Here is a 27445-nt window from a genome sequence, read left to right on the forward strand (position 1 = left end):
AAAAAAACAACTTTAAAAACTACCTTGTTAATACACAGTTACAGTAACTCTCTTCTTTCCTTCCCAATGCCACGGATCCTAATAAGTCAAGTATTGCACATTGTTGTTACTGGTTGAGTTGTGTCCTCCCAAAAATGATATGTTGAATCCCAACCCCAGTAATCACAGAATGTGACTCATTTGGACAAAGGATCTTGAGAGAGGTGATCACGTTCAGAAGAAGGCAGTAGAAAGATTCTTAATCTAAAATGACCAGTGTCTTAAAAGAGGTGGAAAGTTGGACACAGAAACAGCACAGAGAGAAGATGATGTGAAGACACAGGGAGAAGACAGTGTCTGCAAAACATGGAGAGAGGCCTGGATAGCATTTCTCTTCAGAGCCCTGGGAAGGAACCAACACTTCATTTTGGACTTCCAGAGCCTCCAGGGATGAAAGACACTGAGTTTCTGTTGTTAAACCACTCAGTTTGTTGCGGCAGTCTTAAGAAACTAATATAATGGTCATAAAAATGATATACAAGTAAAAATGTTTTAATTTGGTGTGTGTCAATCGGATTAATCAAGATCCTTGATTCATGAGACATTGCTGTCATCGGGCTGTGAATGTTTGGTCTAAATTTATTTTAGGTATTTTTAATAATGTAATAAACATCTATGAGCCCATCTCTCAAAACAAAAATAGGACCAGAAAATAACTCATACCTAATCATACCTTCCCCCACAGATGTGATCCCTGACTTCCCCACCCATCATCCTGAATTCTGAACTCACTTCCTTGTTTTTCTTTCTACATAGTTTTATTATATTCCTAAACTGCACATATTTTAAACTTTTTCTTTAAACTATATAAAGGGTATCATGTGATATATAGTCTATCACATTGCTAATTTAATATCACATTTTGTTGTGTGTTGCTGTTCTTAATTTGTTATTCTATTTTGGTGTTTTGAAATAAAATGTCCTGATGTCATGACCATTCTTTAGAAACATGCTTACATTCTCATTCTTCCTTACCCCATTGTTCCTACTATTTTAACCGGGAGGACTGATGGAGACCTTGTACTTCAGGAAAGAGGAGTCTCTCTGGCTCACGTGCCATGAGGACTTTTGGGGCCCACAGCTGCAGAGATCTTCCTGCTTCATTATTCGTCATTCTTTGTTCATTGTGACTCTCAGAAATTTATCCATAACAGCTATGAGGACCTACTTCTTAAAATGAAGCATTTCCCTTTGGTCATCAACCAAGAGGATAGAATAGTTCAGTGACTCATGTTGCTCAGATTTCAAAGGGTGAGTAAAGGGAAATGTTAATATGAGTCAGAATTTACCCAATGGCTTTGAGTAAATACCCCCAAAATAGTCTTTTTCCCCTTGGGTTCCTGAGTAAGAGCGGCATGGTAGTCCTTTCCTTAGGGAAGCAGTATGGTGTGGTAAGGACAGGATGGCTCTGGCAGGCAGAAGGTGTAGCTGTGATCCACCAAACTGTCCCTACCTCTTACTGAGTGACCTTGGGCAAGTCACTGAATTAAATAATTGGTTTTTTAAAAGATTTTATTTATTTATTCATGAGAGACACACAGAAAGAGAGAGGCAGAGACATAGGCAGAGTGAGAAGCAGGCTCCATGCAGGAAGCCCCATGTGGGACTCGATCCCAGGTCTCCAGGATCACGCCCTGGGTCAAAGGCAGGCGCTAAACCACTGAGGGATCCCCTGAATTAAATAATTGTTAAAAATATCTTTTAGTTCTAAGGTCAGAGGCCATTCTGCTTGCTTGCTTTCTCTACTTGTAGAAAACTCAACCCATTTCTAATTCTTAAAATGTCCAAATTGGTCTATGGAACCAGCCCAGGGTTTCCACATTATTATAGCACAATTTTTGACAAACAAAGACTTATGGCTATATAGTCCTCATGCTTGGCCATGATGTTTGGTCCCCACACTCAGAGTTCCGCAGCCAAAGCCAGAATGAAGGTGCCTCGGGAGGTTGTGGAGATGGCTCCTCTGGGCTGGTGGAAGGTGGTTCGTGTTCCACATTCTTTCACTCTCTGCCTTCTCTGAGAACCCCAGGGTACTGTGTGTGTTCTTTGATGCTTTTCTAAATGCAGTTTCAAAGGTAGAAAACAGAGAGTTGGAGATGGAATGGGAAGGAAGAATGGAGAAAGTCTAAGCAGTGCAAACATGAAAATAAAATGACCTTTGTGCCATAAATTAGGGGATTGGCAGAAATGGCTTATTATGCAGCTGAGGTATTTGAAATGTAGAATTTGCTGGGTTGGCAGATTAATCCCATTTATGCTGGGGAAAGTATTCCATGACATTAAAGGATTTATTTGTTTGCTAATCTGCTTCAGACCTCAGAGGGCTTGTTACAAAAAGCAGGTGGAGGAGAAGGAAATGGTCAGAAAGAAGAGGTTGAGGAAAAGGAGACAGTTGTCATTCCCGTTTCTGCTCTGAGTTTTGCTAACCCAACGCCTACCGGGGACTGCTAAAGCTCTGTAGAAGCCACCCATAAATCTGGCATGTAGTACTTAGGATATGGGCAAAGTAGAGGGGCTTTGTTTGTTTGTTTTGTTTTGTTTTTACACAGTTAATGTGATCATTCTCTGTGAACACATGAGCAAGGATATATTACTTTTGTAATTTCAAACTTAGGGTTTTGAGCAGCTGTCTACGAGAGAAGCAAATGCAAAAATGCATCTAGGTTTCTAACAAGCTTTATTATCACTAGGTTCATTGGGAGCAGTCAGTAATAGTCATTTCATTTTTTTTTTTTTTCATTTCAATTTGAAACACTCTCCTTTCTTTAATTTTCACATCTCCCCTCCCTTCAAGTGCAAACACACATTCGCTTTACTGTTGCCTTGTTCCTCCTGGATGGACTGCACGGTGCAATAGCCCAACATCCTCTTAATCTCTTTTTCAAAGACTATAACCCTCTTTTGGGTAAAGCAGTCATTTTGTTTTGTTCCACCCCACCTTGACAATGCCGAGAAAACATAATCCTTTACTTAGAATAGAATCTCAGATTTGCTGTTCCATTACCCGGTGGCCTAAGCATTTGTATTAAAAGACAGTTAAGCTTTTTTCAGTGAGGCATTTCCTTCCTTACCTTCCTCACAGAAAGTTCTGCTTTATTTTTAGTAATATCCTGGCTCCTGGTATTGTATTTGTGCACATAATCCCTTCACAATAATGCTTAGCACTCTGGTGGCACCTTCCCTCCCAGGGAACTCAAAGGCCTTTACAAACATTAATTAGTTCTCCCAGCACCCCCGTGAAATGGTTGAGTCTTCCATTCCAGTCGGCATATTATTATCCACATTTTGTGATTTCGCCAAAAGTTCTTTTACTTTCTTTCCCAGTGTGCTTCCTAATGGAATTCACCTTTCATCCACAGGAGCCGGCCAGTTAGTTGCATGGTAAAGGAACGAAGCACAACCAAAGGAAGAACAAAAGAAAGGCATGAAGTGTGGTATCCAGACTCAGTGGGAAGTGGAAAGACCCTCCTCATTCTCCACCCTCGCTGGTACACCAGGGAAGGCAGAGGAGATAAGCACATGGGGACCTTCTCTTCAGGAGACCTGAGGAGAAACCTGACATGGGGTGGCGATGACAGACAACTTCCGCCCAGAGTGATGGGCGAATTCCTGTGATTCTGAGCTCTTGGACCATTTCCAGGGCTGGTGGGCTCTGTGGGGATGAACCTTAACCCACCCCAAGAGGTGAAAAGGACAACTTAGCTCAGAAGCCAATGGAAAAATCCTCACTGTTCTTCAGGTTCTGTGCTAAAACTTCACTGTGATATTTTTTCACCAGCTTTTTGTAAGAAAACTTACCAAATGTCTCAACATTTTACAAAAGTTTGGGTCTTTATGACTTACAAAATGTTTGAAAATGTATGTTAGCATTTCTGTATCTACTCAGATGTTTCCAAGTCCTAGTTTTTACTAAACACTTTATTTACTAAAATGGGAGCTCTGTAGAGTAATAAAGTGGCCATTTGTTAAAGGTGAACCCAGGAGACATGGGACCGGATTTCCCTTTTGACCGAACCCAAGAGGGCTGAGTAGGAGCCCTTGAAGTGGCTAATCATGATCCTCTAACAATCAGCCAATAGACTCGTTTGCACTCAAGTGATCACCCTCATCTAGCTTTCTGAGGAATTCCTACTGAGAAGTTATTTGGAAGGGGCAAGCCCATAGAAATTTTTTGTGGAAATATGCAAATAAAAAAGGATTTTTAAAAATTTTTATTTGGCACAGAAGCCAAGTGATTTTCCTTCACTTACAATGGAAATTGGGGTTTAAATTTGGACTGGTTTTAGGCTGTTACATGCTAAAATAAGATGGAGGGGGGGAAATGTGGAAGAAAGCTATAAAAATAGTATGAATTTAAGGTAAAATATAAGAATCTGACCAATGACAGGAAATTCTTTGTGCTCTAATTTCCTGACCACTGACCTCTGTGGGAGCTTAGTGCTGCCCCGCCGTCTTACTACACTTTTATGGGCCATTTACTCTCTTCCGAAACCTCCAACACTTCCTCCTCCATCCCCATACTCAGCTGAGAACAGAGCTTCCTATTTCATTAAGAAAAATAGTCCCAAATTTCCATCAAATCTCTCCACTTAACAGCCCAGTACCATCTACCCCGCCTTTCTCTCTATAGCCAGAGAGCACCTTTGTGTGCTTCTATTAGAGGCCAAGCCTGCCTCAGGGCCTGGGGCCTGTTATCTTTCCTGGCTCTGCCACTTATTAGGTCAGGATCTAGGGCTAAACTCCTTCATCTTTATTATGTCAGGAAAGCTCTGGTATCTTAATCTTATGAAATGTAGGCCACCACTGAGACCATTTCAAACAACCAACCAAGTACACTCCACAGTACTTATGATATTTCATGCAAATACCAGCCTGTTGATGGGTATCAACAGTTGAGAGGAGAGAGAGAGAGAGAGAGAGAGAAAAGAGATACTTTTAGCTAAAAGGATTCCAAGAGATTAGAAATGAGAAAAGCTCTATAGACCATCAAACTCAGAACAGAACATGAGTTTCTCATTGCAAACCAAGTAAAAGCTAAACTCACAATTTTTAGCAAATATAGAAGGTATTGTTTAGGAGTGGTGGAAAACAAAGTTGTATAATTATGGTGAAATCACCTTATATAACTTGCTTCCAAATCTAAATGTTGTTGAGTTTGTTTGTCATGAGAACCTGCAGAAAAGATTTTGACCATGTGCATTTTACAGACAATTTTTGAACAACTAATAAAATTCAGGAAACAAAATACTTTCCTATAATAAAATAGTATATATAATTACTATATGAAGATCAGCAGCAGTAATAATTATTGCGGCCACATAGTTAATGTGGCATAAATTTTTTTGACACTCCTTTTCAGAAGTTTAGAAAAATACAAATATGATTCTGACATCGATTCTGATGTGGGGGGTTTTCTTCCAATCATTGAGCTATTAACTCCATCCAATTCAATTCCAGGACTACCTGGTAATGGAGAGTCAGCTCCCACACAGTAAGAGCTTAGTCCTTTAAGACTACTTCCCCCTACAGCCACCACAATATCCCCCACCCACCCACGTTCAGATGACAATCATCAATCCAGTTTGTTACCTGTGCTTATGACTGTCCATAAATCAGAGGTTCCCATGACCCACTCTTTTGGGTTGATGAATTTGCTACAGTGGCTCACAGAACTCAGAGAAACATTTTACTTACTAAATCTCTGATCTATTATAAAAGATAAAACTCAGGATCAGCCAGATGGAAAAGATGCATAAGGCAAGATGTGGGGAAAGGGCACAGAGCTTCCATGCTCTCTGAGCCACCCTCCCCAAATCTCTGTATGTTGACTAACCCGTTCCTACATGGCACAATTGATTAAATCATTGGCCATTGGCATGGATCCTACATCCAGCACCCTACCTCTGTCCCCTCCTCTGTGGACACTTAGTATGTGATAGGCTGGTCTTTGAACAGGGTGGTAGGAAGAGATAGAGCAAGATTGAGCACATGCCCATGGAGGAATATGCATATAGACATTAGGAACACTGATATCCAATATGAAATTAAAATGTTTTCTTTTCATTATTGTAATTGTTTTTTTTTTTTTTAAGATTTTATTTTATTTTTTTTATCCATGAGAAACACACAGAGAGAGGAAGAGACATAGATGGAGGGAGAAGTAGGCTTCCTGCAGGGAGCTCAATGAGGGACTTAATCCCAGGACCCCAGGATCATGACCTGAGCCAAAGGCAGAAGCTCAACCACTAAGCCACCCAGGTGTCCCTATAGTTTTTCCTTATTAGTAGTAGTTTTGTAAAAATCTATGGTCTGGCCTTAGCCTATGCACTGGGGACATTGAGGCAAGGTCCTTGCCCAAAGTCAGGACAGAGTGATAGGGGATTGCTGGTGACCTGGAGAGGCTTGTTAAGAGCTAGCACCAGAGGCTCAGGAGTGAGGAGTAGCTTACGTAGGGAAGATTGTGGGATAGAGGAGGGCAGCAAAGATCGTGTTAAGCTACTGGCAATATGTACTTGACAAACACTGAAGTATTCATCAGTGGAATCCCAGTCAGTATTTGAAGGAGTAAAACCAGTAGAGTGAACTTTTGGTTAGAGGGGAATGAAAACTTAAAGACATAAACTGGGTGTGAAAGGAAATGTGCCTTTGTTTTGTTGTAAGAGCCAGTGAAGTCTGAGACTATACTAGTTACATAATAACCCCTCAGTTTGTCTTGGGGTTTTTACCTTCTTCCCTTGTATGACTTCATGCACTAGCACTCAAAGAACAATGATAAACGATTGCCCTAGTTTCTGATATTTAATCATGTTACAGGCCATTGGTTTAGTATTACTATTTTAAGCATGTTAATGTTACCTTTGCCTTAAAAAAAAAAAAGAAATGAATGTTGAATTCCATACTGAATGCAGTTTTCTATTTTGATCTATTAATATGCTAAATTATTTGCTTTTGAGTAGTAATTTTTTAAAGGTACTTCTTTTACAGATATGTAGCTGGTGAAAGGGGGTTGGCACTAGGTTAGTCAGAGCAGGAATTGGGAGAACTTTTTCTTTATGCTCAGAAATAGTTTCAATAACCTAACAATGATTGGATTGGAGACTTGAATTAATTTTAGCCTATAAAACCATCTGAGTTTAAGAATTTTTGAGAGGAAATAAAAAAGGATTTTTGAGAGGTAGCTATATGAAAATCAACAATTTCACCAGGGTTTTCACATTCATTGGCACGATTATACAGAATTCTTGATTTTTTATTTCATTCATAAATATGATTTCTTTTCCCCTCAATTTTATGTATTTGTGGCCTTGTTATCTTTCAAAAAGCAAGCCGAAAAGCATATTAGTTTATTCTTGCTGCTGTAATATATTATCACAGTGGCTTAAAACAACACAAACTTATTCTGTAACAGTTCTGCAGGTCAGAAGTCTGCAATAAGTCTATGAAATGGGACTAAAATCAAGGTATTGGTGGGGCTGCTCTGGAGCTTGCAGAGAATCCTTTTCCTTGCTTTTCTAGCTTCCAGAGGCTGCCTGCATTCCCTGGCTCGTGGTCCCTTCTTCCATCTTCAAAGCCAGCAGTGTAGCACCTTCAGATTTCTCTCTGACCTCTCTGTCTCTGATCCTGATTCTCTTGTCTCCTTCTTTTCCTCCTTATGAGGGACTTTATGATTATGTTGGGCCTATACAGAAAATCCAGGGTACTCTCATCTCGGGATGTTTAACTTAATCATCTGTAAAGTTTTTTTGGCATTAAAGGTAACATATTATATTCACAGTCTCTGGGGACTAGAATGTGGATGTCTTTGTGTGTATATTTGTGTGTGTGGGGATCATTCTGTCTACCACAAAAATATTAATGTTTTGAATTTTGTTCTTCAAAGAATAGGCTATTAGATCAATCATTTCTGTTGTTTTTTTTTGTTAATTTCAGCTTTTACATTTATATTTTCCTAAGGTTACTTTTGGAGTTATTTATGATAATTTTTTGAGATTTCTTAATTAGGTTAATCTTATTCTACTAATGAAAGTGTTTAGGTCTATAAATTATCTTCTGTGTAGTGTTAATTGAATTCCATAGATTTTGATATATAGTATTTTCATTATTTTCCAGATATTCTACTATTTTGATTTCCTCTTTGATTAAGGAATCATTTCAAGATGAATTCTGAACTTCCAAATAGTTGGGTTTTTGTTATTTCTACATTTCTCAGTTTTAGTTGCCTTTTTTTTTTTTTAAAGATTTTATTTATTTATTTGAGAGATAGAGAGAGATCACAGAGGGAGAGGAAGAGGGAGAAGCAGATTTGTCACTGTGCAGGGAGCCCAACACAGGGCTCTATCATCTCAGGATCCTGAGATCATGACCTGAGCCAAAGGCAGACACTTAACCGACTGAGCCACCCAGACACCTCTAGTTGTTGTTGTTGTTTTAAAGATTTTATTTATTTATTTGAGAGACAGAAAGAGCAGGAGCAGGGGGAGGGGCAGAGTGAGGAGAAGCAGACTCCCCACTGAGCAGGGAGACTGATTCAGGGGCTCGATTCCAGGACCCTGGGATCATGACCTGAGCCAAAGGAAGATGCTTAACCAGTTGAGCCACCCAGGCACCCCTTGTCAGTTTTAGTTTTATTACGTGGTGATTAGAGGGTATATTCTGCACCATTTCTGTATTTGCAAATATTTTGTGTGTATGTATACACACTATTATGTAATTTATAAGATTATATAATGTGAGAATAAAATAATGTGCATTCTCTGCAGATTTTAAGCATATTTATCTGCTGTAAGTTATTTAGATTCTCTGTATCTTGGAGATAATTATTACGTCAATTTATAAAGAGCTTCTTTTTATTTTACAGCTCTATAATGTTCCATTGTATGGATATACTATAATTTATTTAAATAAACTCTATTGATAGATACTTGAATTGTTCTAATATTTTGCTATTATAACAAGTAAGTCTATAATGAATACTTCACCATTAAATGGTAAATAATATGCCATTTTGTACCTGTGGGAGTATATTTGGGGAATAAATTATAAATAAATCTCATTGGCTCTGTTTCTTTTTTTGCATCATATTCAAATATTTTATTATATCCCAAATCATATTGCCTATATTTTTAATTTTTGAAATTTCGAAGCAGTTGTATTCTAAACTTTTTTCCTTTTTCCTCAGAAAATGTCCCTCCTAATGTACTCTAGCTTTATCTTTCAGTGCTTTGTTTTTTCCCCACTGCCAACCTTTCCCCCCAGATTTTTGGCATCATTCCCCTGTTGCTATTTCCCTCTGGGATATATTAATCTGTGATTATTCTTGGTCCCAGATAATCTGTGCTCCATGTCCTTGATGCTCCTTTTACCTGTCAAAATTTTTATTATTGTTTACGATTATGTCGGCGCAATTAGTATTTAAATTGCTGTGGGTTTATGACAAATATATCAACACATTATTACATGTCATTTCCCATTTCACTGTATTCGACTGATTTAGTATGACTATATTTCACATTTTAAAAAAAAAGACATTTATTTATTTGAGAGAGCATGTGTGAATGGGGGTAGGGACAGAGGGAGAGGGACAGAGAGAGAGAACCCTCATTCGATCCTGCATTTGGTCCCTGGGCCCTGAGATCATGACCGGAGCTGAAACCAAAAGTTGGATGCTTAACTGATTGAGCCACATGGGCATCCCAAATATTTTTCACAGTTTGAGGTTTTTGAAATCAGGATGTAATATTATTAATATTAAAATCACAGTATTTTTTCCCCCAAAAGGATGTTTTTAAGTTAATAGTCTTAAAATTGATGGTGTCTTAAAACCAAGCATATCCTATCACATAGTATGTGCTCTGAATCAGAGGATGTGTTGAACTTCCTGGAGTTCATGGAATCAACCAGCTTTTTAAGTTGGTTCACAATATGTTGTACTTGATGCATAACCTTTGAAATACTTTACCTGGGGTTTATCTGTTCCCTGATTTCAGCATAGATGAACTCTATTTTTCTTTCTTTTCATTTCCTTTGGTTTTGTTGTGTGTGGTGTGTTAAGTGCATCATCTTAACCATCTTTCCAGAAATGTTTACCACAAGGTCTTGAAAGAGGAGTCTACAAATTTCCCAGTAATTTCGTAACCCATTTAAAACCTTGTAATATCTCTTTTGCCGAGATTTGCTAGAATGAATTCTTTTACCCAAAAGTGAGTCCTGAAAGATATAGGCTACTGGGATATATCTGACATAGACATTAGGTAAAAAGCCTAACCATGCACACAACTGTTAAAATGAAAACTGAAGGAAGGAAAGCAAATCAATTTGGAGCATTAGAATTTCTATGTGGACTATACTTGAAAAAATACGGCTAATTCAACCCATATATAATTTCAAAGGGTGCTTTGGTGTGTGCTCAGGTTTAACGGAAGGACTCAGGGAAACATGACAAAACGAACTCTAACATTCAGAAATTTAAGTAACAACAGGCCAGGGAAATAACTTGATTCTCTCTTTATAGCAACTTTTCTGTAGCCGTCTCTTGATTAAGATAAATTAAACATACACTCAAGTTTGGTTTTTCTATAAATTCAGTACTTATTTTTCCAAAGTGGAAAACCCATACATTATTTTAAAAACCTGTCTTATACATTAGAAATAACATAGAACTAAACATTTTTCAAGCAAGGGAGGGCAGAAGTCAGAGTTAACCTTATAAATACACTTTCTTGGTCATAAAGGAGTAAAAAGTTGGAAGTCATTCTTCTAAATTTTTTTGTTAGACAGAAACACTAATTTCACTATTCAAACTAAAACCTCTTGGAGCACTGGGAAAAAAAAAAAAAAAAGCGTCAATGTGAGTATCCTGAAACCCTGAAGAGAATCTGGATCAACGACAAACATTTGACCAGATGCCAATAAAGCAAATTGTTTTCTTAAGACGGGAAGCTGGACATTTTCTCTTCTTGCTGAACTTAAATTTTCCATGAACTATACTGTGTAATTCAATCACAAACAAACCCAAATAATAGGATCACACAGTATTTTAAATCCATACACATGGGACTCAGGAATCAGAAGTAAAGTCCTCATGCAGATGAAGTCCTCATGCAGGTACATTGTTATTAGTGACACCTGACCTGTTCCTTTCCATGACTCAGATTTAACTGATATTGTTATAAAAAGGGCACAAATTACAAATAAAGAAAGATCATTTGCCTTTTTGATGGTAATAATTAGCTATCTAAAGATATAAAAAAATAATTGGTTTGTAATAGATTAAAGATGTAATGCTCTAAAATCTTTTTAAATTCTTAGCTTCCTGCCCCTTGCACGATCCCAGTGCCATGGAAACAGATGTCTGACTCCAGATTTAATTTCTCCCACCCCCGCCAAAAGACCTGTATCACCTAACCACTAACTCTCACCAACAAATTTCTCTCGTTTCCTGGGTCCCGAAAGCCTGATATCAATCAATTAATTAATTTTGCCTTCTTGCATTTTTTTTTTCCCATACTAGTGGTACTTCTGATTTTCAGACACACAGGCAGTGGTAGGTATTGCGCATTGCATCGGAGGTCCAGGAATTGGATGGAATGATGCTGGTTAGAATGTGGAATAGGGCTAGAGATGCATTTTGCCCTTTGCACATAACTTGTCAGTTTAAGGCTGATCTTCTAAACGTTATTATGAAATACTTAGGCATAAAAACATGTAGACTGTATTACAATCAACACCTGCATTTGCATCACCCACCCCGTTTAAGATATGACATTTCAACTTTTCTCCCCTGAGAAAATTCTCCCCAGTATTTGATGCTTTTCATTTCCCTTCATGTAGTCTTCTACTACACGTGTTCCCATAAACAACATAATTATCTTGCATGCCCTAAACTCTAAATGGCATAAGTATTCTTCTGAAATGTTCGTTTTTGAAATTCATGTTTTCCCTGTAGCTCTAATTACTTTTTTGTTGCCATAAGTATTGCATTGTATGTGTATGAGTATCCTATAGAAATCCATTCTCTGATGGGTAGGTTGTTTCCAGTTTCTTACTATTTACAAATAATGGTGCTATGATTTTCTTAAACATTACCTCATTGAAAACAACTTGCTCTGAGATACACACTGAGAACTCTGAGATTATAGGGTCTTCAACATAACTAGATATGCTAGTTGCTTTCTGAAGTAGCTGCAATTTATGCTCTAGCACCAGAGTGTGAAGCTCCACTGCTCCACATCCTTTGGGATTATGAACTCTGTGAGCAGGGTTTTAGCTGTTGGAATCGTTGGAATCGTCTGTGGCCTGGGTGAGGCTATATTTCTCCAACTATTGGAACTGCTAGTCATCCCAAGGATATTTCTAGTGTGGATCCATATTTTCATGTTAATTTTCAGGTTTCAAGCTTCTGTATCAGAAAGGTCGTGTGAATTCAAACCCAGAGGTAAGGTAAGTTCATAGAATTCTCAGAGGAGCTGGCTCTTTTCTTTTTTTAAAACATTTTTTTTTTTTTTTTTTTTGTTCTTTTCTTTTCAAACCACAGCACAGACCAAGTCAAGAAAGGCTCCTTATGATCTCTCCGGTCAGCAGGAGGAATTCTTTTAATTTGGCCTTACACCGAAGGTGCTGATCTTTTAAATGATCTGGGCATGACATATGAGGCTCAGTTAGAACTTCTATGTCATGTGGGTTGAAGGGTCTGAGTGGTCATTAACATCCGAACTCCTCCTGATTGAGTTTGCCCCCTTCCTCCCCACCACCCAGCCTCCAGCCTGAAAGCCTGTGTCAGTTCAAGCTTACTGTTCTGGTTGTTATTTTATTGGCAGTGAGAATTTAAATGTTTTTCTGTCCACGCGTTTGGGGATAAGGTTTTTCTCTTATTTTCTGTGCCCTTAGCACTTAGAGGGAAGAAGGTATGGTCCTCTAATAACTAAAGGGAAAATGGGAAGCATATAAGTAATTTTGAGGTCCTATTTATTTCGTTATGTAAGCCTTATATTCTAAATCAGCAGAAAACGTTCCACAACCTATTCTGTCCACATGGCCAGACACTTGTCACATGTGGCTACTGATCACTTGAAATGTGGCTAACATGTCTGGTGAACTAAATGTTTAATATTATTTAATTTTAACTCATTAAAATTTAAACTTAAATAGCCACATGTGACTAGTGTCTATTATATTTGACAGCAGAGCTCTAAGTAGTGGTAATACTCTCTGTCCCCTGAGTGGTTTTATGTATATACTAATAAACCAATGTAGTCTGGGAAAAAAATGCCTTGCAAATCTTTTTTTGATAGTCCAAGGATATCTGAGACGTGACTTCAGAATATCTACCACCACAAAACTGTATAGTCCCATTATTGTGATAATCAGGTATTTCTCGCCTGACTTGTCTTTCTGGAAATTTTCAAAGATCTACAGTGAGCATGTCTCAGTGCACATTCTTTCCACTGCCACCTTCTTAACTGGAAGTCAGGGAATCAATTTCTGACAGTTTTTCAAAGATATTTATGGAATATTAAAGTGTCAAGAAATCCTAAAGATAAATAATTAAGAGCACAAGTATACATATTTTGAATACAGCATAAGACAATATTAAGAGTACAATTTGGTTTATCTTTGAACTGAGAGTTTACTGGTAACCTGAAAACATGTGCAAAGGAAAACATGAACATACAATTTATTTATAATATTTTATGAAACAAAATAAAGCAAGTCTACTGCTCTAGGCCTCGACTGGGATTATATTTCCAATTTTTTAAATTTGCAAACAGCATTACGTGAAATAACTCTTAATTCTTTTTTTTACTGCCATAAGTATAGATTAAGAAGGCCAAAGCAAAAATGTAGGTGTGAATTATAATGAGAATAAATACATATTTGGAAACAATGCCATATAAATCTGGCTGGCCTTTAAAAATAAAGATCCATAAATATTTCTCACTATGAGGACTAATAATACACATGCATTTTTTATAAATGTATAAAACTGATGCTCACAGGCTGTGCATTTAGGAATGCAGTGAAACATTCTGGAGTAAGGAAAGCATTTCATGGGATGAATAAACTAGGTCAAAAATGAAAAAGCTAAAGTTTGCTTTTTAAAACTCAGCACACATTTCCAGATAAAACTGATTTAAACTCATGTTCAAAGATTTTCATGGATATTTTCATTGTATCCATATGATTTCAAATGTCTTTAAACACTGAAGCCTCTCAGTTCCAGTCAACATATTTCAGACCTTTTGCTTCTGAAGGATTTTTTTTTTTGGGACACTCTCAAGACAGAATTTTTAAAAAAAGAAACAAGTTTTCTTCAGAAAGCATTTTAGCATCTTGAATAGGTATTCTTTCTCAGAGTGTATGTAGCCCGCTCTTTTCTTGATACTCTTCATAGAAACGTCTGAGTGATTTAGAAATTCTGGGTGTCACAGTGCTCAAGGCTCGAGTGAAATGTCTTCTCGTGATGGAGTTGGCTTGAATGTCTTCTTCTAGGGCCAGAAGGGCTGCCTCTCTACAGACAGCTATAATCTGAGGCAAAACAAACAAATAAAAACAAACATACTAAACAAGGGAGAGAAAAAACAACGAATGCTGGCTTTTTTTAGAAATGTTATATTTCAAATATTCATCTGTGGCAACTACTCTACAACTATAAGCACCCTGCTAACATCCAACTCCACTGTTATTCCGGTTCAGCTTTCAAAAGGATAAAAAGTGGGGATCCCTGGGTGGCTCAGCGGTTTGGCGCCTGCCTTTGGTCCAGGGCCTGATCCTGGAGTCCTGGGATCGAGTCCCACGTCGGGCTCCCTGCATGGAGCCTGCTTCTCCCTCTGCCTGTGTCTCTGCCTCTTTCTCTCTCTCATTGTGTCTCTAATGAATAAATGAATACAGTCTTTAAAAAGAAAAGGATAAAAAGTAATCACCTTCATTCCAAAACACTGTATTAAGTATTCAGAATCAGGAGCAGCAGAAAGATATATAAGATATGGCATTTGTTCTCAGGAAGCTCACAACTGGAAAGGCGGAGCACATGTGCAGGCACGTTCTTCTAATAGGAGACGACAGAAGGGGAGTGTGTTTGTGCGGTGGGGACAGGTAGGAACTGAGTGGTAAGGGGGTGAGGGCAGAGGAAGGAGCTACTCTGATATACAGTGAGGTCCTGCTCATCGCACACCTTGTCACGGCCGGCCGAGGATTTCCACATTCCTCTCGACCTTTGATGTATTACCGACATGTAAAAGCATTTCTTTAGGTGCATCTCTTGAATGAGTTCTTAAATCTTGGGAATAGCAGATAGAGGTTTTCTCCGTTTACTTTGGAGAGCTGCATTAGAACAGAGAAGTGAATTTTGTTTACTCAGTGAGGAAAGCTGGAAGAGCTGAGAAGAATCTGGGGAGGGGGTGCAGTGGCCGTGGGGGGGTGGGGTGGGGAGACAGAGTGGGCGGTAGGAAAACGGAAGGGGAGGAAGGTTCAAGTCTTGAATCCTGAAATGTGTTTTTAAGCTCTCTGGACTTCAGACAGCGGAAGCAGGCTGATGCCAGTGTCATTCTAAAGACACATTACTGTGGTGAAAAGAGCTTGTGGGATGAAAAGAGATATTGTGATTTTCAGGGCAACAGGGAAAACAGTGATTGATACTGACTGCACCTTTATATCGGTAAATGAAAGGGCCAGCTGAAACACATTTGTCCGGCCATTCAGCATATTTTCTCTGTTTGTTCACTTACTGAAAAGAGTTCCTCTGCTTATGCTGGGCTAATGGCTGCCAAAGCAGTTTAGTAGCTTTTTAGGGGATTTAGCAGCATGTTTAGGGAGCTTTCAAAAAACATGCATAGATTTAGATGGCTTTGTCAAATTACGACAATGTAGCTATTAGTTCTGGGCTTCATTAATGAGCGCTGAAGTTGACTACAGTAGTTACGCATGTTAATGCTTTTCCAAAAAGAGTGGTTACCAACTTGGGGAAGGAAAGAACAAAACTTTCAGGGATTTGTGAAAACGACTTTATCATGTATTCTGGTGTAAAAAGAGTTATTTTGAAAACAGGATGTAATAATTAATAAGCATAGTAAAAGCACATGAAATGCCCAGCACGGTAAGCTGGCTATCCAATGGTTCCACTCTGTTCCAAAGGGAGCATGAGGACCTCCACGAAGGGAGGTAAAGGGACCAAGCCTCAACCCTCTCCTTTCCTCCATCTGAGCAGCACTTCTGTCATCTCCAAGAATTTTTTTAAAAAGATATTTTATCTAGTTATTAGAGAGAGAGAGAGAGAGAGAGAGAGCCCACACAAGTGGGGGAGAGGCAGAGGGAGAAGCAGACTCCCCGCTGAGCAGGGAGCCCGACGCCTGGGGCTCCATCGAGATCAGGGATCATGACGTGAGCTGAAGGCAGATGCTTAACCCACTGAGTCACCCAGGCGCCCCTGTTATCTGCAAGAATTTGAAGCAATGGTTGCAAGGCTGAGAAGTTTGAAGAAGAATCACTGAAGAGGCAAAAAGGACTGAGTTTTTTCCTGCTGGCTGGTGGACTTTTAGCTCTTCCTCTGAGATAGTATAGGGAATGTTTCCCTTATGTGGATCCTTCCCCAGGCTAAGTGGAGTAGTCACCAGCCCTGGGCCAATGCCCTTCATAACTGAGACTTATCTCAGAGAATACCAGACCTAGCACACAATGCCTAGAAACATTTACTTAGTATCTACCACACATGCTAGATAATTACTAATGACTGTGCTAATTAATTGCTTTGTGAACACTGCCCCCCCCACCACCAATTTTGTACAATGCAGTGGTCCCACTAATAGTGTGCAAAATCTGATGGGAGCATGGCAAATGGAGTGGTCAGATAAGCATGTGTAAGGTGATGGTGGGGGGTGTGGGGAGGTTAGGTTGAGGAAAGGGGAGGTGACTGCAAGGCTGCCTGGACCCTTTCCAAATTCTTGGAATTTGGTTCACATGGCCAGATGGTGGGTAGCTCATAGTGCTGGTACATCTGAGAAAGTGACCAACAGTCTTATGGGCTTCCTCTCTCAATACACAGTAATCAAACTGGGAGAAGAAATGGTTATACACCTCTAGTTCCTGGAATCTCAGGTGGCCTAATAAGGCAGGATAGAGAAACGTAGGTAGTGGGGAGTGACAGGTCACTGAGGCCCTGAAGGCTGTCCTTAGGGTCAGCAACCTTGCGTAATTCCTCTTTGCGCATCAACTTTCTTTCCTTCACATCTTTTGTCTACAGATTTTCCGAAGCTATACATTAATTTTTGCCTTTCTGTGGTAGCTTTCAGGGCAGTGCCAGAGGGGGCACTGGTGGTGAGATGCGGTCAGAGCAGTAACAGCCACTTGAAAGCTAGACATTTGTAACTTAGAGCCTCTAGCATATGTTAACATTCAAGAGTAATTGCCCTACTATATTTAGTGCTGGCCTGACCCTTAATGAACAATTCCACCTAATTTGGAGAACTACAAAATTGTGAGGTATAGGAAACTTGGACAGGGTTTTGACGAGAGCACTGAGAAATGTTTGAGTTAGACAGAGATGGCCCTTAGAATCTTTGAGAGACAATGACCAGGAGAACACTGAATACTGATGCTTTCAAGCACCTCATATGGAGGTGTCTTCCTCTGCACAGAAGAAGGACAATAGTCGTTTCCACTTTCGGAGCAGCAGCAGGACTGTCTGAATTCAACACTTGCCTCAATAAATGTTTTCCTGTTTCATATTATTTTTAAGTGATGCCATGAAGAACCGGTCCATTAGGCAATACTTTGTTCCACTTCTATTTTCCTATCATATTTGCTTTAGCAATGCGCAACCAGGAGGTGAGAGGAAGTAGGACGCTACAAATCACTAACCATCAGTCAGCATCCACTTTATAGCTACTCTGTACAACTGCTGGAGGAGGCTAGGGAGAGGATCCAGAGATGTTCAAGACAGGGTTATCTGTCGTCTGGTGTTCCCCAGCCAGTGTGTGGGGGGGGAGTGGATATCAACTGACAGCCACGTGTGACATGGTGTTAGAGGTACTGCAAAGCACGGCTAACAGGAAAGTGCTTTGGTATGGAGAGCAAGAGAGAAATTACTGCTTCATGAACCACAGTGGGAAGGACAGAATTTTGGTATGTATACAGGACAGAAGAAGGCATGCTGGGCAGGAGGGATAAAGTGAGCAAAGAAACAGCAAGGTGGGGAGGGAGAGACCAGAAATGGTATTGATTTAGCCTAAGGAGCCAGGATGGGGAATTAAAAAAAGAGAGAAGAGTGGTTCTGTCATCAAAATGTCACTAAAAAGAACAATGATAGTTTTCAGAAGTCATGCAGGCCCTACTGACAGTGAAGCCTAGTCCATGACAGTCCTCTCTAAAGCTCTAACCCCAATTCACAAGCAGCTGATGCGTAAGCAGCTGACAGAGAATAATTCCTAAAGGTTCCTTTGTTTTTATTTTTTCCTCATGAAAGGGCTTCTTAGAAATCCCAAAAGGAAAAATCATTAATTGGATTACTGGATCTTCTCTCCTAACCCAAATAAAAAGGTAGGCCTGATAATGGAAGTATTCTTAGGAGGTTCATTTCATGGCTGGTTTCTATTTGCTCTGGGGTCACTTATACTTCCCAAGAAAAGTGCAGCTTTCCTGCTTGCTCTCAGGGCCCATGCCAGCATCGCCCTTGACATATTAATATCTTTTCAGAGGAAGAAGTATTTCATGATCAAATAAATTTTAGGTAACAGTGCACAGACTCTGCTGCCCACACTGCACAGTAGAGTTTTAAAGATTTTTGCGAAGGCTGGCAATGGTAATCTGCTTAATTGTCTTCAACCCTGGGGTTCCCACAGACCTCTTCCTATTGCCCTGGTTTTGGCAGAACACCTAAAAATAGGTGGCTATTTTTCGAGGATCTTCAGCACACACTCTGGGAGGTATTAACCATACCAAACAATTTAATCAGGGCACAATATTGCTTTTGCCTACTGCATATCCTTTTTTTCTTTGGCTCTCTCCTATTCCAGAGTAGAGAAGAGAGGGGAAGGCAGAAAAAAGAGACTGGGGAAGGACCAGTCTGTCTAATATGGCCAAAGGGCAGCAACCACAGCACACACTTGTGCTCTGGAGATGCCAATGGTCAATGCATATTTGTAGAATAGAACCAAATAGTTCCTTAAACTATAAACGAGTTTCCAAAAAGTGCACAGTATGTGCATGTTTTTCATATTTGGTCCATATCCTATAATATTTTTACTTATGCTTCATATAGCCTACACTTTTGTCAGTTATACTTAAGTTTCTGGGATGGTAACATCAGTAACAAACATTGTTTAACGCTATGATGTATGTTATCTGAAGCAATATTTCAGTCTGGGGCACTACTTTGAACCTAGTTCTTTCCTTCGAAGTAATATAAATTAGAAATGTTATCAAGAATACAAGTATGCCTGTGTTATTTTGAGGGTTGCTTCCTCAGGCATCAACATTTGTTACATGTGGACAGGAACTTTTTTGCTGGGTTGTCATGGGGAAAACTGCACTGTCACTGAGAAATAGCCCTGAAAATTTACTGATAATGTAGCAATACATATCAGGTTAGAGGACTGAAATGGAAGCTTGGGGACAAAAAAAAAAGTACAAATAGTGATCTGTTGTCCCATTTGATGAAACTACCGTGGTATCCATGAACTACTGAGGGATTTTCTTTTCTGTTATCAAACTTTGAAAAGGTGAGGGCTTTTTAGATAAATTTGCCAAATTCTCTCTATTGAGGATTGTGTTCTATAGAAACTGAGAAGGGCTTTCAATTTAAAGTAGGGCCTTTCTCATTACCATCTATCTCTAAGGTTTGTGAGACAACCTAATGAGGTAAGTGTGTGTATGTATATGTGTGACCTCTCTATGGTGTATCCAGGGCCCACACAACTCATCACTCTGCTAGCATCACATTCAAAACCACATGTGGTCTGGGACTGTTGAGTGGTGGGGGAATTCAGTTGAATTTCTCCCATGAGACCACAGAAGAACCTCATGAGAAGATGTGTAGGATAGATGACTATGAAACACAGACTGTCTGGAATGTTAAACCAACCTGTTTAGAAAGAAACCTCTTGGCACCTGAATGCCTTAACATCTTTGGCAAAAAGACTCTTGGAAGCTTTCCCCTAATCCGTTCACCATGTCCTCCTCTTTCCCCATAGGGTGCAGACTAGATCATTTAAATGAATTATCAGTCAACTACCTCTAAGGTTGCTTTCGCCATTAGGCTAGAAAAGCAACACCGTTTTGGCTGGCTCTGTAAAACTGAGTGTCTGTAGTCTGTGTTCTTTTTCAGTTTTGACTAAAAAATCAATAACCAAACTTTTAAGATATATGTATGCCTTGCTGCAAAAGTGACAATATTATTTGTTTGAGAAAATGAGACAAAAGACTAGCAGAGTGGGCCTAAGATTTCACTGTCAGAGATAAACTAAGACACATTCAGTGGCGATGAAACCCATTTATTTGGTACCAACATGTCACAAATTCTCTGTCCATTTATTCTGCAATAATAACAGAGCTATCAGATTATCTGAAAAACAACATAAAATAAGCAGGAACTCCTATATGAAAGATTTAGGCATATTTGAAATGAGTTCCTAAAAGGTAGGAAAAGATTTTTAATGAAAATGTTTAGAAATCTTCAAAACTGAGGAAAATAGTAATTGTTTTCAATGCAGGAAAAAAGTAACTCAGCAGTAAAAGAGGACATATAAACATGAATTTTCATGCTATGCTTGCCCTCTGAATAAGTAGTGCCTTTACAGCAACAATACAGCAATAACTGGATTACTGAGACAACTCCACTTGGGGGGGTGGGGTGGGGTGGGGAAGCAACTTCCCAGGATGAGAAGGCTCTTGACCATTGAACCTTGGGAAATCTAATTACCTCACTTTTAAATGCAAAAGGGCAAAAGAGGCAATTGTGCAGAATTCTGAATGCCATGAAGAATAAGAACAATGTCTTACTTCACTGTGGAAAAAAAAAATGAAACCTCTTACACATAGCCTACGGTTCTTTCCCCCAATCCACCAGACAAGAAGAGTTTAAACAGGTGGCTCAGCTTAGTAAAAGAGAAACAGGCGGATTGCAAAAATTAAAACCCACATGGTTTCTAAGTAGGCAGTAGGAATTTTAAAAAATAATGATGTGATAAACAGTCAAGGCAAAGACTTCACCAAAACTAATCAGTAGGAAGGAAAACCTGAAAGTGTTGGGCACTTCTTTGGGTATTCATCCTCCTGTGCTATAACCCTGCCTTTGTTTTTTTCCAGTTTAGCAGTAGCACCATCTTCTTTTCTGGGGCACTGACAGATTAGGAACCCACATATTAATTTATTTTTATTTATTTTTTCATGTATTAATTTAGGTATAGTTGCTTCCATTTCCAGGTAAGGCCCTTCTTTTGACTGTAACCAGTTTAGGAGCAGGACATCTGGAACACGAACCCACAGGCGGCATGTAAGGTTGGGAAAAAAGCTTGCTGCCCCAGTAGAACTCCTGGGTTCACTCCCCACAGGCAGGCTGAGATTCTAAGGCAGCAGTCCCCGGGGCCCTGACCCCCTCGCTGAGATGACCCGTGTCCACCGCAGCGGTCCCCGGGCCCTAGCCCCCTCGCTGAGGTGATCTGGGGGTGGCCGGAGCCTGCACCTGGTTTCGCGGGCTCCAGGCCGGGCCGGGCCGGGCAGGGCAGGCGGCAGCGGTCCGCGGGAGGAGCGTCCGCAGGAGGAGCGTCCGCAGGAGGAGCGTCCGCCCGGGCCGCTGCACGAGCCCACGCACAGGCCGCCGCTGCTCCGCTGCTGGGAGAAGAAAGCGCGCTTCCCGCGAGGCCTAAATGTGCTTTTCGGCTTGGGTTTCGAGTGTACTAAGTAGCTTTAAAGAATCCGCCAAGAGAAATGGGCTGCAGCGCTTTTAAGCGCCTTAGGTATTTTCAAGAGAGGCTTTGTTCACGGCGTCTTCTGCGTGGAGCACCTGCGACCTGTTGCGCGCAACTGGGCTGCAGGGTGGCTGCGCGGGGGCTAGAGCGGAGGCCCGGAGGAGCGGGCGGCCCGCACCGGGCACTTTACCACCGTGTATTTTTAGCTCTGAAAAGCACAAACCAACTGGTATGGGAATGGAGACAGCAGGAGCCACGCGGGAGGGAAGGAGAGGGAAGGAGAGGGGCGAGAGCCGAACACACTGGGAACCCCTAGTCCTTCCTCTATTCAAGAAGGTTTTTTTTTTTTTTTTTTTTTTTAAACAAGTTTCCCTACTGTCTGGAAGTAGTATTTCTTTCTTTCTTTTTTAAAAAGATTCTATTTATTCATTCATGAGAGACACAGTGAGAAAAAGGGGCAGAGACACAGGCAGAGGGAGAGGGAGAAGCAGGCTCCATGCAGGGAGCCCGAGGTGGGACTCGATCCCGAGGCTCCAGGGTCAGTCAGGTCCTGGGCTGAAAGGCAGGCAGGCGCTAAACCGCTGCCCCTCTATTCAAGAAGTTTTTATTGACCACCTGGAAGGTACCCAGGGGAATCTAGTAGTGAAGAAAACAAAATGATGGGGGTGGGGGTGATCTCACATTTTAAGGAATTACCTAACTATTGTCCTTGGGCTAGATTCCCTTGGATTGTCTGCGAAATACGCTTGATGATGATCAATCTGACTGGGATTCTGTTAGGGTTACACTGTTTAGAATGCCATACATAGTAGCAAGTCGAAAGAAATTAAACACTAAAGCCTAATGACATTAAAGAAGGTGGAAAAACCCCTTGCTGGCTTAATTTTACGGTTTTAAAGTTATTCTGAGGTCTCTAAAATACATACCTGAAGCAGATGTACATCAAGTGTGCAACATTTCATTATTATCTGCATGGAGAACACCACACTAGTGTTTACTTCTTAAAAATTTACAAAGGAATCCATCGTTCCACAGGGCTTTGGGGCAGGAAAGATCTGGAGTTTTCATTATTACTGCTTCTACAACCATCTGCACTTAGGGGAACTTTAAATGTTTCTAACAACTGAACCATACAAGATTGAAAAAAAAAAAAAGAGTATTTTTAGTTTTGAAAAGAACATACCAACTGGTACGGGAATGGAGAAAGCAGGAACCACGGGGTAGGTAAGGAGAGGGATGACAGGGCAAACACATTGGGAACCCCTAGTCATTCCTCTATTCAAGAAGTTTTTATTGACCACCTAGAAGGTACCGGGTAGAAGGTACCCAGGGGAATCTAGTAGGGAAGAAAACAAAATGCTTTCATAGAACAAGGTGTGCAAAGTACTGGCTAATCTATTTACTCTTTAAGGTTCATGGTAAATGTTTCCATTGGTAGGCATCCCTGAAGGCAACTTCACTAATTCCCCAGGCCTGATTGCTTTAGAATCACCTGTTTTATGGTCTGGTAGCAACTTGTACTGTTCTATCATATTACAATTGTCAGCAAAGATACAGAGTTATGTGTGGTAAATGTCTCTCTCCCTCACTAGATTAGAAGTCCCACAAAGGCTCTTTAGTCTTTGTTCTACTCCTCAAATGTACCAGGTTAGCATGTCCCTTGACCTGTCCCTCCCTTGGGACCTCCTGCTGAAGTAATCTCTGAACAGTGATATAAATTAGTTTTTGCCTTAAACACACACACACACACACACACACACACACACACACACACACACACAGTCCTGCTGTGACAACTGCAGCCAAATAATTGCCTACTATGGACTAAAAAAAAAGTAAAAATGTCTTCAGAACAATGGGTCATCCTAAGTTGAGGTATGTATTTATGAATCTTGTAAGGCTGCTGACCAAGCTATAGCCAGAAAGCTAGAAGAAGCACCAGAATTGGGTAAAAGCATCCAGGTATGGGAGAGCTTGAGGTTGGTCCCAGGCAAAGAGAAGAGCAGGGCAGGGAATGTTTTTGGGACACGATATCCAGCAAAGGGTCAGCTTGCTGTAGGATTCTCCTCTAAGTCTGGAGGGTTGGATTCTCCCTCCAGTGTTGCCAGAGATAGGGAGATGGTGGCTGGGATGGGGTGGGGACGGTGTAGACAGCAGTGTTAAACCACACCCTGTGGTCCCTTACCTGCCAGCCATCTTCACTGCTAGCCCCCACATGTTGCCCCACCAACACAAACATAAAAATGCCTCCTTTGAAACTCTGTTGCCTCACAGATACCCTGGGTGGCCTTTTTTTGATTTTTGTCTAGCTTGGGATCTTTGAATATTCACAAAGTGGAGTATTTGGGAGTTAGAATCTTTTCCCTCTTTATAGCCAGTCTTTATTTATTTATTTATTTTTAGCTATACCTGACATACAGCATTATATTAATTTCATGTGTACAACATAATGATTCAATATATGTATATGTTGTGAAATGATCACAATATAACATCTATCATCACTACACAGTCCCACATTTTTTTCCTTGTGATGAGGATTTTGAAGATCTATGCTCCTAGTGATTTTCAAATATACAATATGCTATATTGTATGTTACATCTCCAGGACATATTTATTTCTTTTTTTTTTTAATTTTTATTTATTTATGATAGTCGCACACAGAGAGAGAGAGAGGCAGAGACACAGGCAGAGGGAGAAGCAGGCTCCATGCACTGGGAGCCCCACGCGGGATTTGATCCTGGGTCTCCAGGATCGCGCCCTGGGCCAAAGGCAGGCGCCAAACCGCTGCGCCACCCAGGGATCCCAACATATTTATTTCTTAACTGGAAGTTTGTACCTTTTGACCACCTTCACCCATTTCACCCACCCTATACTCAGTCTTAACCTATAATGAACTCCTTTCTCTTTGTCCATTCTCTGAGCAGCTCTGGTGTAGCCGATCAGCACTCTTGGATGGCATCTCTAAAATCATTTTAAAGAATATGGTATCATATTAATGGCTGTGTTAAACAGAAAAAAAAATAACGACAATTTGTAGCTACCTGAGGGGCATCTAAAGATAGGTCCTGGTGAGCAAAAACTAAGTATACCATCAGCACATGACAGGGAGTGAAAAGACAATACAATTACTGATCTCGTACTTATGTATATCATATTTTAGGTAAAAATATCACCAGTTTTGTGTGCTTATTGGCCATATAATAAAGATATTTAACATAGGGTTCTTGGATATCCAAAAGGGTCTAGGAATATACTGAAACCTATGAAAACTTTTATACATTTTTTTTTCTAGAGAGATGGTTCAAAGCGTTCATCGTATTCTAAAAAGAAACCATTACCCTAAAAGGCTTAAGAACCACTGTTCTATGGTAACTATATTTCAAATCTTAAATCCTATGAGCGCTTCATAGTAATATCTATCCTCCCCTTTCCAGAATGTAATTTGTCTAGAATGATCACAATTGAGGAGTACAGGAGTTACAATATGGAGTTCATCACTTTCTTAGACCTTCCTCTTGTACCTTATAAACATTCAATAGCTGCCCCTAGGTGTAACTAACTTCGGTCTTTATTGACAAGAAGAGAAACCTAAAAACCAACATCCTATTTCATTTATTAAGAAAAAGCTAAGGTAATACACTAAAGCTGCAAATTTAGCACACTAGTTGGGGAATGAAAAACCCAAGTACCCAAGATAAGATTAGAATTTACAAATACTATAGTAATTTTACCTAACCCATAAATGAATTTTCAGATTTAAATACCTAATGTAAGTTTTGATATTTGGTAATAACATTACACACTGGGTATTTAGAAACTTGCAGGGTTGTTTTCTTATCTGCCTATTGTCTTATAATAGAGTGAAACACACTTTGAACTCTATTAGTTGCGTGTCCATTAAAAAGAAAAAAAAAGGAAAATCTTCGATGTTACTGATTTGAAAGCCAGTAGTAAGATACAGTTCTTATTTTTTGACAATTAAAATATATGTATGTGATATAACTTAGAAGAGGTTACAAATACCTGTCAAAGCCTCATAAGGCAATCATTTTCATTAGTTACTCAAAGTCCAGGTCAAGGTGGGAATAAAGATAATTCATTTTATGAAGGCTTTAACCAAAACATTCATCTATTTCTCTCTCCTGACCATTCCTTAATGGACACTGAAACCTAACAATTCCTACTTAACTACCATTACCCAAACTCCTTTGCAAAAATGCTTATGAAAGAATAAGGCTTATGTCAAGTTCAGTAATGAAAGAGCCAAAAAGTCTCCTAAAGGAAGACTGAAAAATGTCTACTTGTAAAGACTAAACTAAAAACTATGAGAAAGGCCATTAGAGCAATAGACTGATATGGAAAGGGTTGCGGGAAAAGAGGGTAGATAAAACTACTTATTGGTAATAAAGAAACCATACTTCAAAAAATTTAATTTAAAAGGTCCCTTAAATTATCCCTTAGTGGGATAGGTTTGGCAATTAGAAATGCAGCAGTTGGTACATTTAAAGAGCTCATGGTGAATTTTTAAAGCACATAGTATTCACCTAGTTCTTCAAATCTAAAGACATAAAATTAAATGAATTTGAGTATGTGTATTTAACAAATTTCAAGACTGTATCCATATTTCTATTTCATCATTTTATACTAGGCATGTTTTCCTCAGCTTTCTTTTTTTTTAAGATTTATTTATTCATTCATTCATTCATTCATTCATGATAGACAGAGAGAGAGAGAGAGAGAGAGAGAGAGAGGCAGAGACACAGGCAGAGGGAGAAGCAGGCTCCATGTCGGGAGCCTGAGGCAGGACTCGATCCTGGGACTCCAGGATCGTGCCCTGGGCCAAAGGCAGGCACTAAACCGCTGAGCCACCCAGGGATCCCCCTTTCCTCAGCTTTCTAACCATCAAAAAATGTATCATTGGAAAGAAACCAGTAAACATTTATAACGAATGGAATTTTTTTTTCACAGAGATGAGTCAACTAAACACAAAGGGATTATGATACAATGGAAACTATTTTGTAATCTTAATCATTGCATTTTCTACTATAAATGATAAATATCCACATAAAAGCACTCTATAATGTTGTAAGGTAAAGATAACTGAAATGTCAAGACTTTCTTCTTATGGGTGTATGTTTTCATTTGGAGTCTTAATCATTAGAAAGGATAGATCTTGACAATGAGGACCTCCATTTTACCATGCTGGTATGTAACTGGAAATACACCCATATCACCTTTCCTACAGTGTGTTCAAGATATCTTTTGTACTCATTCCATATTTACACTGAAGAATACAAAAGCCAAAGGAAATTCTGAATTATTTTACAAGTCCTCCCTCTTCTCTCCCCCAACTCTGTTCTCTTTAAAAATAAACATATTGCAAACACACATATGAATATAGACAACTGAGTATACACACATGCACACACACGTACACACACATGTGCAAACTCAACTGCAAATGCAACGTAAGTGTTCGCAAGATGAGATGTGAGTTTAAGCACTA

General features: G+C 39.7%; 1 protein-coding gene across 5 annotated transcripts in view; it reads right to left on the reverse strand.

Annotated features, from left to right (window-relative positions):
* Positions 1-27445, reverse strand: part of AFG2A (AFG2 AAA ATPase homolog A) — a 350459-nt gene that overhangs the window by 18939 nt on the left and 304075 nt on the right. For 2 of the 5 annotated variants that reach the window (XM_072788494.1, XM_072788490.1), the window contains one exon: positions 10528-14562. The exons of 1 other annotated variant lie outside the window; for it this stretch is intronic. In XM_072788494.1, coding sequence (XP_072644595.1) covers positions 14546-14562 — 17 coding nt within the window. In that variant the 3' untranslated portion in view covers positions 10528-14545. Of the gene's footprint in view, positions 1-10527; positions 14596-27445 lie in introns of those variants that run through there. 2 more of the 5 variants (XM_072788489.1, XM_072788492.1) reach the window with 2 other exon arrangements.

The sequence above is a fragment of the Canis lupus genome, chromosome 20 (genome assembly GCF_048164855.1).
Source record: "Canis lupus baileyi chromosome 20, mCanLup2.hap1, whole genome shotgun sequence".
NCBI lineage: Eukaryota > Metazoa > Chordata > Mammalia > Carnivora > Canidae > Canis > Canis lupus.